Source organism: Motacilla alba, chromosome 2 (assembly GCF_015832195.1).
Source record: "Motacilla alba alba isolate MOTALB_02 chromosome 2, Motacilla_alba_V1.0_pri, whole genome shotgun sequence".
NCBI classification, from domain to species: domain Eukaryota; kingdom Metazoa; phylum Chordata; class Aves; order Passeriformes; family Motacillidae; genus Motacilla; species Motacilla alba.
The window spans coordinates 48,096,036-48,108,854 of record NC_052017.1 but is presented as its reverse complement, the minus strand read 5'-3'; the positions used below and the strand labels follow the sequence as shown (position 1 = coordinate 48,108,854).

The window sequence follows — 12,819 nt, the reverse complement described above, 5'->3', positions numbered from 1 at the left end:
CTTGTCTTTTTTCTGTGAAGCAAATTAAAATTTAATAAAGTAGTATCTCAGAAGTTTGAGTATTATTTTGGGGGGTTAAAATAACGTGTCTGCACATTCTTCCAGGCACAAATGTGCTTTGACACAGTTGATTTATCTTGATTGATCAATTTTAATAGGTTTGATGCTGAAAAACTAAAGTGGCAAAAGTCTTAGGTAGTATCTTAGGAGCTTTAAGCTAATATGGATATTACACAGCTACCTTGTGACTAGACTGATAACTCAGTTGCTGTTGCTTTACAGAGAATGTTAGTTGATTTTTTTTTGTGTTCTATTTTTGTTTTGTTTGTTTTTTTTCATTTATAAACACTATGTTTAGTTTTTATGCCTTATGAACTGATACCTTGGCATTTTAAATATGGGCTGAGGATTTTGTGTTCCTCTTTGGTAAATCTGTTTATTGGCTGGGGGGAAGCCGATGTTGCACGAGGAAAGTGGGCATTTGGATTGTGAAAATTACCACTGGGTACTGCGTTCAGTAGGGAGTGAAAATCCTGCTCCTACTAGCTGGGCATGGAGTGGTGCATGCCTTTGCAGTCTGTGAAGCTGTCCTTGTATGGGCACTATCTGATGGGGACTGATGTCCCTTGTAACCCCTCTTCCTGCTGTGGTTGTGTCTCCCTGTTAGGCTCAGAGTCTTCCAGCAGTGCTGGCTCCTCAGGATCACTGTCACGAATACATCAGCCTCTCCAAAGTGCATCTCTCGTCCCTGGGGTGACAGCCAATTCTTCAGGCAGCATGTCCTACCCTGAGAACGGGATGAGTGGCCAGGTGGCCCCCAGCAACACCAGCTATATCATTCTTCCACTTGAAGCTGCAGGGATACCTCCTGGCAGTATCCTTCTCAACCCACACACAGGTCAGTACAGTTCCCTCCTGCTTGATTCTGCCCTTTGGTGTTTCTGATGTCAGCTGGTGAATTGGCAAATTTCTTGTTTCTAGACATATTTTTCTGGAGGCACTTTATGAGCAAATATACATTGAAATGATGTTTGGCAAATTGTTGTTTTCAAATATGCAGGCAAAGCTAGATTTGATTTCTGAGGCTGTTGTGGCATAGCTGGTAGGATGTGATACAAAACGCTCTTGCTCCATCCCAGACAAGATATTCATAATTCAGCAGTCCTGGTGCTCCCTGGCTCTCAGTGAATCCTCTAAGATCCTGTAACATCAATAAGGACAGATGCTCTTCTATATCAAGCGTGCTGAGATATGATGCAACCAAAATACAACATCACATTCTTAGAGATTGTGCTTAACAGCAGAACTTCAAAAGGCTTAAAGGCTGGATTTGAATCTGCACTTCAGAATTAATTTTATGTGAGCTATATGATTAGCAACTGTGTTTAAATTGAGAAGTTTGTGATAAGAGAAAGATGTAACTCTTAAATTCCTGATAGTTTTCAGCACTGCAGCTCACAAATGAAACGCTTGCAAGCACCCAAGTGCTGTGGGCACTTCAGAAACTCTTCCGTTTGAACTTGAGTGCTTGATGAAAGCTTAAGGCAATTTGTTACCTCCTTGGTCTGGATGAAGTCTGGATCATGTTATGCTGTTACTCCCCACCATTGTACTATCAGTGTTAAGAAGGTTCAGGGAATTTGAGGGTGTGCGGCTTCCTTGGTAATTTAGACTATTCCAGTTGACCACAGCTAGCTGTGCTGTCAGCCTTAGCTGAGTTATGCTGGGTTTAAAACAAGAAAGCCTGTAGTGAAATGCAGCTTCCATTATACTGAGAGCTGATGGTTAAAATCCAAAATATTTTTTTCAAAGTACTTAAAAGAACATTCAGGAGCTTTTTTCTTTGGGGATTTTTGTTTATAACTTGTATTTTATGGGTATTACATCCCTGTGTTCTACTATTTGGTGGAAATGCTTAAAGCTTTGTGTGTCCACTACTAAGAATAATTTTTTTGGTCATAGTTCAGTCAAGAAAGTTGCAGCATTTAAGAAAAGTACAGCCTTGGTAAACTCTTCAGCCAGTCTTAGCACAGATATTTATAGATGGTAATATCTGGGGCTGATCAATATGTATCAGCATATTTAAAATCAAGGAGGAGTTCTTGTTGGTTTAGATTTGAATATTGTACGTTTGATAAGTTCTGTCCAGAGAGGTGACTTAGTAACTTGTACAAGCCTTTGCTCTTCTAAAGCCTTTACTCTTTAAGTGTGCTTTTTTTCCAAGCTATTGCATTATTGACATGAGAGCCTAATACTGTCAGCAAGGAAAAGATCCATCATTATATTCATCTGCTCATTTCTGTTCTGGTAGATGACAGTTCTGTCTGCAGCACTGAAATTTCTCGGTCAATACAGAAGGCGACATTTTGTGTTCCACCATATGGTCTATTTCCATACAAAACTCATCAGGCCCAGGCAGGAGTCAACCATAATTCAGGTGACAGGACAGAGAAACAAATGAAAGAAAATTATGCTGCATGGAGCCACAAACAACTGAGGGATACTGCTTGTTCCTGGCCAGGCTTGTTCCTGGCAAGGACAGAGACTGGAGCTCACCACACTTGAAAGCAAGAAGAGCTGTGTGAGAGTAGCATCTCCTACATCTGTCTTGTCAATTTAGCAAATTGGAGCAGCTAGTTCAGATTTTTGCCTGGTACACAGGGAGCTTTTTTTTTTTCCACTATAGTTACTGTCATATCAATACTGTCATATTTCAATACTGTCTCTAGACCAGAGCACCTTATCTTCCCTCCCTGTGTGCCTCTGTCTGCAGATGCATCATTGGGAAACCCATGCATGTTTGTATGGTTAACATTCGGGGAGCAAGTATTTTTGTGTATATATTATTTTGTGTTTCTTTCCAACCTTGTGTTTCGTTTCTGCAGCTCCCATGTAAATATATACATAATAAAGTAATGAAGAGAGCATACTTCTTTAAAAACCTGAAATTCTTGTCTCACATTCCTAGCTTCATGCCACTACCTCGTGCTGGAAGTCAGACTGTACTTTGGCATCTTCTGTGTTTTTCACATGCAGCAAAATGCATGCTGCAAAATTGTCACTCTTTGGGCTTAGAATCTTTGCATCTTATTAGGGAAACATTACAAAAGGAGCTCCATGGGGAGGAAATTTAGATTGCTGGATGCTGTGATCGACTATCAAAGTGATGGATGCTGTCAGAAACAGAGATGAAGAGAAGACAGTTGAAAGAAAAGGAAAAAGGATCTTTGTTTCCTGTAATGAATAGATTTTCTTTCCCTATGCCATACTATTCTTTAGCTCTTTCTTCTCCTCTTGCAGAGTAGCTACTTCCAGTCTTTTTCTCTCTTTTGATCATAACATCATGTCCTTTAAAGATCTTTCCTTCCTTTCACACTACATAGTCACTGACTGTGCAAGCTTCTGATGGCATCCAGAGATGCTGTCAATTTCTTCCTGCTCTGAGTATAACTCTTCTTCTTACCAGGTGTTGGGAATACACACTTTCTTTTCCATATCTGCAGTTTCCTTTATTTTCTCTCTTCTGCTTTACCCTTCTGCTTCCCCAGATAGTCAAGCTTCTTACTTGCTTTGGCAAAGAACCATCTAGGTGGCTATGCTCTCTGTTTCATTTACTTCATCAGCCTGCTTTACCCTTTAAAGGATTCCTCTTGACACGTTCTTCTTTAACCCCTCTGACAATTTAAGAGCATTTATTTTTCATTCTTACTCCTTGAAATGACATTGCAATCTTCGCCCTTCTATCAGGGCCACAGTTCATAACTTACAAATCACTTCCCTGTTACCTTCTGATCTCTCCTTTTCATTTCTGATTTCAAGATTTCTTCATGAGAAGTCTTCTCTTTTTTTTTTATCTTTAAAAGTGTTGCTGGGACTTCAGACTTTCAGTTCTGCCATCTTTCATTAAGCCATAGGAAATGCTCTTTATTAGCTTCCCCTGAGCATCTGACGCAGGCTTTAGGACCATGTTATTCTGCTCACTCGGTCTTCTAAAGTACTTCTGGGGCTTGAGATTCCCAAAGCTTGGGAGTCCATGCCATAGTCACCCAGTGGGTTCACAGCAAGAATCAGGAAATCAGTAGACAGAAGTGCCCCATGCTTCTTTTCCACTCACTCATGATCTTTCTCAGCATGAATGTGGTGTTGAATTCATCCAGAAACTTGATGCTTTAGAGAGACAGAAGGCAAGGTTCTTTAGCCAGTGCTCTTCATGCCTTTCTGACCATGATTCATTGGAAGGAGAAACTAGAAGGCTGAGGACTAGATGGAGCAGATAGAGATGCTTTGTAGGATACAAATGAGAAGTTTATTATTTCACTGTTAAACTGAACTCCTCCAGATCTCTCTTTTTATCTCAGATATTCAGACTTTAGTTACCTACTTCATAGGTTATAACATCATTGCTAAAATTACTTTTTTTTTCCTCTTGGTAGTATTCATAATTCCTTTGAATTACAGATATATGATAGAACTGAAAAGAGAACGGAGGTGATGGAAAACATTTTTCCTACTGAGAAATACCTTTTTTTTGCTTTCAAGACAATGACTTGGGTAAAATTTTTATTTTAAACAAACATTGGTTTTGCCAGATTGTTTCCTCCAGCTTAATTATGTGAAGCAAAATGAGTTCAATAGCTTAGTAGAACTCTGAAAAGAATTTTTCTTGTATATAAGAGATTCTTAAATACACCTTAAGTGTTGCTTCCTTGAAAACTGGAGTGCTAGCTCCTCTAAGCATAGGGCACAGCTCTCAAAAGCACAGCTTTATGTTACTAGAATGTGTAAGTAAATTAGTAAGAAGAGTGGGTTTGTTTTTTTTCCCCTTTCCTACAAACCGCATTGTTTCAGAAGTAGTTGTGTACATTTGACTGCTGTTGTGTTAGAGGAAAATGTAAGGGAACATTCTCTACCTTCAGTGTTTGCTCCAAAGTTCAATTTTAATGTTAATTGATTCATCATTGAATGATTTCAAGTAACCATAGCATCTGAATCATCTTATAGCCATGGTAACTTTCCACCCATTCCTTGGAAAATCATGCTGCTGAAACAAACGTCTGCTGTCATGCCTGAAAAAAAAATAAAAGCTGTCTGATACTGTAATTACTGTAATTGAGAGTGATGAACACTTTACTCTTGTAGCAGGTTAGCTAAAGAGTGATCAGTTAAAGCAAAATTGTTTGCTTTTACACAGAAAACAGTATGTCCTTAAAAGTGTCCAGCAAGAGCCGGGTGTTTTGTTTCAGGTCAACCATTTGTAAATCCTGATGGGACACCGGCAATATACAATCCTCCCAGTGGCCAGCAGACAATGAGGAGCCAGGTGGTGGGACAGTCTCAGCAGCAGCCTTCTCCCCAGCAGCCTCAGCAGGTTCAACAGCCACAGCAGCAAATGGCAAGTCACCTTGTCACACAGGTAGGTGTGGTGTCATTGGAAAAAAAGAAGGAGCTCTTGGGGGTATGAAGAATGACCTAGAGGAAAGAAGGGAGGAATGCAGCTAGACCAAATATCAGGATGTTCTTTTAAACATGGATAAAACAGATGGAGAGGGAAGATTACATCTTCCATTTTATCTAAAGAATTATTTCATTTTCAAAAGTAGTGTTAAGCATGTCTACATAAAATTAGTTTGAAAAATTCACCCATTAGTGGAAGCTGAACCATTCATTTTCAAACCAGTGCAGTCTGTAATTCTCTCCAAAAAGCCAGGGACATTTCTCTTTTGACAACAGTGGGTTTAAGTCAAAGAGTAAGGTACAAGAACTCTACAAGCCCTTTCATGTCCAGTTGTATTAGGCCCAATCTATGGGTGCTCTCCAAGCCCCTTTGCCCCAGTTTGGTGGTTCTCTGCCTGCACCAATATTCTGGCTGTGATCCTTCTCTGAGCTAGAAGTTCTGGAGCTGCAGCAGGAAGAGCAATTTTGTTTGAGCACAGAGCAGTGTTGACTGTCTGGTCCCAGCACCGACCGCCTGTGGCATATGGCCAGATGTGGCTGAGCATGGGCAGCAGGGTTTGGGTCTGGTTCAAACTTAATTTTGTAGATTGCGTGCCTGTTCTCCCAGGGCAGAGCAGGCAGAGGGAACTACTCAAGCAAGAATCCTATATCCTGCTTAGTCACAGAGCAGGCAAAATCTACTGTGGTTCTTGTGTAGCTTTATAATTTGGCACAGATTCATCCCAGGTTGTGCAGAAATACAATTTTTGAATTCAGTGAAGTTGCTTTGATTTTACTGGGTTTGGACTTATATGGTTATGGCTCTTATTTCTTGATCTGGTCTTCACAGTTTTAGAAGACAGAGATAGTACCAAACCTGTAAGAAGTAACATGAGAGGTTAAAACGAAAGGAATACTAAAGCTATTCCAAGGTAATAGTGCTGTGGAAAATTGGTTTTTTCGCTTAGATAAACATCTGCTCCAAGCTGATGGCCTGTCTGTTGGTAATTCACAGCCTGTTCTTTGTCATTTTTTTGAACTCTTGTGTTCTCCCAAAGCAGCTTTACAGTCATTATTCCTTTGCCTATGACACACTTGGAGTTAAATCAGTCACTAACAGTGGAATTCAAATATACACTTACGCTATGCTGCTTTCCATTTTTATCTCTGTAAATTAAACATGGAATCATAATTTGCCTCACATTACGAGTAAGAAGGTATAGCTCTGGCTATATTTAATCTAACAGCCATCAAATCCACAAAAAGAGGCAGAAATGTCAGTAATAAATAATTGTTTGGTATAAGGCTAAAATGAAGACAAAAATCACAGTACTTGACCTCTTGTACTCAGGCTGGTGATGAGTCACTTGTATTTTCAGAGCTGCGTTTGACATCTTTGTTCTCAATAACAAAGGTGGTGATGATGGTGCTTGTTATCTTTCTCTGGTGGAATTTATTGTCTTTCCCTTTGCTTGTTTTGCAGCCTGTTCAGACAATGCAGCCATCTTCTCAGTCAGTCCAATATCCAGCAGTTTCTTATCCTCCCCAGCATCTCCTGCCAGTCTCTCCAACACAGCAGTTTTCTGTGGTACTAAGGATTTCTTATTTCTTTTTCTTCCCTTGAAATTGGAGGTGTGAGTGTGTGTGTCCAGGAGCCACTCGGGAGCACTGCAGCAGGTGTTCCACATGAGAACCCTGTCTGAATACTCATTCACCTTTATGCTTTGGTACTGACAGGCATTTTGTATGAGCGTTCCCACTATTTCTGGTTACCTAACCTGAAGGGTGATGGTACCGCTGGGCTCTCTACCTGATTAGCAGACCCTCCAGAAAAATATTTTCTTCTGCCTGTTGGTAGGAGCTTATGTCTCCTCACTTAATGCCAAGTGACCTTAAATTGCTAGCTTGAATTGTTGAAATTTGATTTATTCCTCTTTTGTGTCCGCAAAGACAGGAGAAGAAACCTCAAGAAGGCATTATTTTTATTTTGTATTCTTTTATCCATATACTAAATCCACTACCTGGATTTATTCTTTGGTAATATCAGAGGGCTTGGGAAGGAGAGTAGCAGTGAACCAGCTGCAGAAGGTGTGGTGTGCTGTACATCATGAGAATACAACAATGGTTGTGTATAATGAAAATAAATAGAGTGCCTGAATCTGATTCTGGCTTGGTGCTTACAGGGCTAAGATTATACTGTTCTGAAATGAAGCTGACATTTTAAAGAGGCACCACAAGATTTTTTTCTGTTTTTTTTTCACTCTTGGTCTAGTAATCTTGTTTAAGATTGATTTTTTTCCCCCAATGTCACATAGTTATAGTAAGATATGTAAACAAAGCTGAATGGATCCTTGCAGATAAAATAATGTTATTAATATCATTTAAAGGAAAAGAAATATGCCATGCTGAACAAAAGTTGCATATCTTAATGCTAATTCTTTTGAAAAGTCTGTTGGAGGAATATCAGGTTGCCCTAGTGACAGTCACAAGAAAGCTAATATTTTTATTGGTCAACTTAATACTGAAACTTCATCTGAATTACTATCTTAAATGCACATTACATTATAAAAACACTACATAGATTATATGTGTTTGAAGATGTTTTTCTCTTTTGTGAAAATCGAGAGGCATTCCTGGCTCAGTGAAGTTTCTTGTAGAATCCATTTGCAGTCATTTGTCATTCTGATAATGAATATCCTAGCTTTTTAAAGAAATAACTTCACAGAGACAACTCGTGTCTGAATATGAATGTAGGATGACATTCCTACAGCATTACTTCCAAAAGCCACCTGATGATCTCTCAGCACTGTTTAAAACATTGATCCATGACATCTGCTCTCAGTTCTGAGTGTAAGTCTCTCTATGTGAAGGTGAGTCCCAAAGTGCTTTCCACAAGCAAACTTTTTATTTTGTTTTGTTTTTTACATTTTGACATTTCCAGACATTAAATGCTTGTGCAGGATGGTTTTGGACAAAAAATACCACAGTGCTGCTAACAATATTAAGAGGTTTCTTTTTAAAAAAGAGCATTTTTATGGTGCTTATTTCCTATCTGTAATTGGCTATTAGCACAGTGGAGTTTGAGTACTTAAAGGTCTCATGATATGGGCACAAAAGAAGATGCCTAGAACCACACTCACATTTGTAAATCTTTGACCTTCACAGAATAAACTTGAGAGCATTGAATAGGATTAATCTTCTTGCAAGAACGAACAGATACAGTTCAGAATGCCTTATTATTACTAGCATGTAATGAAGCTTAGGTCCATTGACTTTCTATAGTGCGTTTATCCTACCACAGATTTTTTTTCTTCCCCTCTTCAATCAAATATAGAACTTGTTTCTTTCCGACACAGAATAAAATAGCCTTGAAATAGCAACATTAGGCTTAGTTTTGTTTTGGTTTTTTTCAATGTTTACCACCTTGGATTTTCAAAGCAGTCCAAAAAGGGAAAGATTTGCAGCTGAATCCTACTGAATTCCTCTGGAGATTAGTTTGAAACGCAGGTGAAATTACCAGCATGTGTTTGGCTGACAAATTCTGTATTTGAGGATAGTGGTATCCATAATGTTATTTTCATGCCCTTTACATTCAAAATGTCTTCTTTTGAGGACTGTAAAGTTCACTTGTCATTTTGGAATTAAAGGTGAGGGTGGCAGGGGAAAAGAGCCAAAATAATTGGCTTTTTTGCCAAATGATGCCATTCACCTTGCAGTCTGAAAGTCTTCGTCAAAGCTTTTATGGTGATTTTCATTTTAATTGCCCCCATTTTTGTAGATATCCTTGCAAAGTTTGGCATGGATCGGAGCTGAGTGATTCCTTTCCCCCCTCACACTCTGAGCCTATTTTGTTTTGCTAACTCATGTGCCTGCTGCATCTCTATCCCCTTCTCTTGCCTTCTGCCCCGCAGCGAGATGACATGACAGCGCAGTTTAACCAGATGAGCTTAAGTCGTCAGTCGTCAGGAGACAACCCCGAGTCGCCTTCTGGCCCCGTGTACCCCTCGCCCATCCTGCAGCAGCCTGCCCAGCAGACAGGTTACATCATGGCCTCCCCGAGCCAGCAGCTTCCCCCGGGAGGCTTCACGGGTTCAGGACCACCGGTGTCCCAGCAGGTGCTGCAGCCGCCGCCGCCGCCCCAGGGCTTCGTGCAACAGCCACCGCCACCTGCTCAGGTAGGCAAAACCTCCGCTGCCCCTGGGGCACGGTGCCCTTTACAGCATCAGGAAGGGAATAGAAATTCCAGCTTATTTTTTATTTTATCCCTGGTAAAAGCTGAGCAGATCTTTAGGCATCAGGGTACTTGCAAAGCTTCTGTTGGTTCCTGGGTTTCATCATTTCCTTCCCTCTCTTCAAAACGTTTTCTGTGCATGTGTTCATACTCCATGACACATCTGCACATGAATATGAAGGAGGAGGGTGAGTAAATGCCCACACTCCTTTTTCCTTGTGCATGTACCAAAAGAGCAAAATGCACATCAGCCCAGGTAGTCGTTAATCATATTTAATTGACTTGAACATGTGAGGTGTCACAGATCAGTAATTTTAACTGTCTTCCTGAAGACTGATTATGTTTTACTGTTCACTACCAAACATCTCTGCTTGTCTCCTGGGTACCTTTACAGAATATTGAAAGTGATTACTGTCAAGAAGTAAAATGCACAGATGACTTTCTGGCCAATTTTCAAGGCATACACATTAAAAAGACAAATTTCTTTATCCAATTATAAATAACTTCATTTAAATTCTACCTTAAATTGTATTAATAGCATTTCTCTTGCTTTCGTTTTACCCTTTGGAAGAAAAAAAGTAAAAATAAAGAAAAAAACTTAACAATTTCTTATAATGTAACTTCATTGTAAACCTTATTGGAAGTGGTTGTTTGGTTGGTCGGTTTTTGCGTACTGCTTCTCACTGAAAATTTCCACTTGTGCTTATTAATGGAATTGGTATTGACATAGGAATGAATAATTTTTACTGTTACAGTGTTTCAAGTGGGCTAAGGATCTAGTTAATTAGATCACTAATTAACAGTAAAAGAAATCTGAGGACTGCTGGATGCTGACATCCCATAGAGGACTGTGCAATCCATGATTTCTGTGGTTAAAAGATGTGCAGCTATTTTTTCTGAAAGAAGGCTTGGCAAAAACAAGTTTGAAGGTGTTGAAGTTCAATATAATGTGATTTCTTTTACAAAACAATTGAAAATACTGCTAGAAAAATATTGCTAGGAAAATATTTCACAGTTTGCCAAATGTAGCAGGTTTGGTGGTTTTTTAAAATTTGGAGAAAAAAATGACCTAAACAGCATAATTCCCTGATGAATCCACCTTCCCATCTAGATTGTGTCTCCTAAGTAGAGGCTGTCCAGGCTTTAGTCCTCATGTACAACCCCCCAGGTGCCCTCAGTGTTTTCCAGCATCGTTTAATCCAGCTCCTGACACTTCTAGTGAGCCAGGTAAATGTGAGCACCTCCCAGTTACAGGCTGTCACCACAGCAGGCACTGATGTTTCCCAGCTCTGCCAGCCAGGGTTTGCTGTGGGAGCTGAGTGGGCTGCAGGGTGGTGCTGCCAGTCCTGACAGGGACCCCACACCAGCTCCTCACCCCCTCGGTTGAGGCCAGATGTTCAGCTCGCCCTGGGGTCTCTTCTAGACCTGCCTTGGCTGGCCTTGCATAGGCTGCTTTGGGCAGGTTTGCCCCCTGCTCCTGCCCCTGGCTGAGCCTTGCTGTGGGAGCATTGGGTTTCACCCCTGTATGCACAGCAGGGCACAGGGTTTTCACTCAGCACAGTGCAGTGTTACTTGGTGAAGCTCTTTTCCAAGTTAATCCTTGCACTGGTACTACTTAGAGGCAGATTAACTTTTTCACAGGCCAGGTGATGAGGAGGTGCCTTTTCATGTACAGGCTGTTGTAGGACCAGTACAGTACTGTGTGTCTAATGGTCACTGTGTCTCTGTCCATTCCCCAAGTGCTGTCCTCCTATAGTTCAACACAGTGGAAAGTTATTGACAGCAGAAAAATACCTTTTGGCTTTGCAACAACTTCAGTTATTTCACTGTGGAATGGTTTGTCCTCGGGGGAAAGTGTAGAAAGGTGAGAAATTCAGTGCTGTCAGGTTCCTCCAGTTCTGCAGATAACAACCATCTCCAGCTGTTCCAAAAAATCCTTGTCAGATACCTGTGGAAAATGGCATGGCAGGGTTTAGTGTCTGCTGCCCATGTCCCTGTGCCTTGAAAGCAGAGTGGCCTTGTTCTGCCAGAAAGGAGAGAGAGCAGCCACTCTCTGCATCTGTATGCACAGGTGGGAGCTTCTGATTCACATTTCAAGTTTTAATACATTCACTTGAGTCCTAGAAAGTGGTTTGGATATTACATTAAGCACATGCATGGCAAACAGGGGCTCTCTCTTATTAAAAAAAAAAAAAAAAAGTGAATCCCTGGGTAGTTCTTCTGCCCTGAGAGCTTAGCTTTCTGTACACGGGCAGGTAGATCCCAAATCCTTGTCCTGCCCATGGCACAGCTTCTCTGTGGCAGTGGCTATTTTCAGTCTGAGTCAGCTTTGTTACTCTTAGGGGCTTAGATGCTATAGTAAGGCTGCTCTCAGACACCATAGCAGGTGGTCTGAGGCAAGCTCTGAGAAAAAAAGAAAGCAATAAAGATGGTAATGGAAGCAAAACATTATGTGATGCATTAATCAATGCAATGCAATCAATGTAAAAGCACTTCTATATCTTAAATGTTGCTATTGAATTTATACCAGTATAAAAGTGGCATGACTTTAATGGCTAATTAGTTCCTGTAAATGCACTGCTGATAAGATTGGCTGTGATACCCTGTATGCTGTTGGAAAATAGCAGTAAAAAAACTTGGGTGGAGATCCTGCGAGTGTGATAATTTCCTTTGGGAGCTGAAAGGAGGAGAAAGAAATGCTTCAAGCCTACACACCCAATGGTACTGCATTTAAATTACTAGCTTTTCTATTAAAGTTCAGTTAAATGTGGCTCTACAGCTGCTCTCCAAGATTCTTTCTCCCAGCCTTTATTAAAGCAGAAGCAGACTGAGTTTGAAATGACATGCCTAAGAAGTGGTGAAAGAAATCTTTGGGTTTCTTTTCACTTCTTCTTTCATCACATGTATCCCCCAGCATGACAACAAAGTCACCATTTAATACTGAAAATAAGGATTTCTGTTTGTTCAGCAAATTTTAAAAAAAAAAACAAAACAAAAAACAAACAAACAAAAAAAAAAAAACACACACACACGCACAAAAAAAAACAACCACCACCACCAAAAAAAAACAAAAAAACAAAAACCAATAAAAAACCCAAAAAACAAACAAAACAAAACAAAAAAAAAAAACCAACAAAAAAACCAAAACCCAAATC

The 12,819-nt window shown here is 40.2% G+C and overlaps 1 protein-coding gene across 33 annotated transcripts in view; it reads left to right on the top strand.

The window, feature by feature from the left end:
* Window positions 1-12,819, top strand: part of ARPP21 (cAMP regulated phosphoprotein 21) — a 288,923-nt gene that overhangs the window by 234,529 nt on the left and 41,575 nt on the right. For 30 of the 33 annotated variants that reach the window (XM_038127607.1, XM_038127609.1, XM_038127608.1 and 27 more), the window contains 4 exons: window positions 668-898; window positions 5,244-5,413; window positions 6,917-7,021; window positions 9,345-9,608. In XM_038127607.1, the coding sequence (XP_037983535.1) occupies window positions 668-898; window positions 5,244-5,413; window positions 6,917-7,021; window positions 9,345-9,608 (770 nt within the window). The remainder of the gene's footprint in view (window positions 1-667; window positions 899-5,243; window positions 5,414-6,916; window positions 7,022-9,344; window positions 9,609-12,819) is intronic. The other 3 variants (XM_038127634.1, XM_038127633.1, XM_038127638.1) reach the window with 1 other exon arrangement.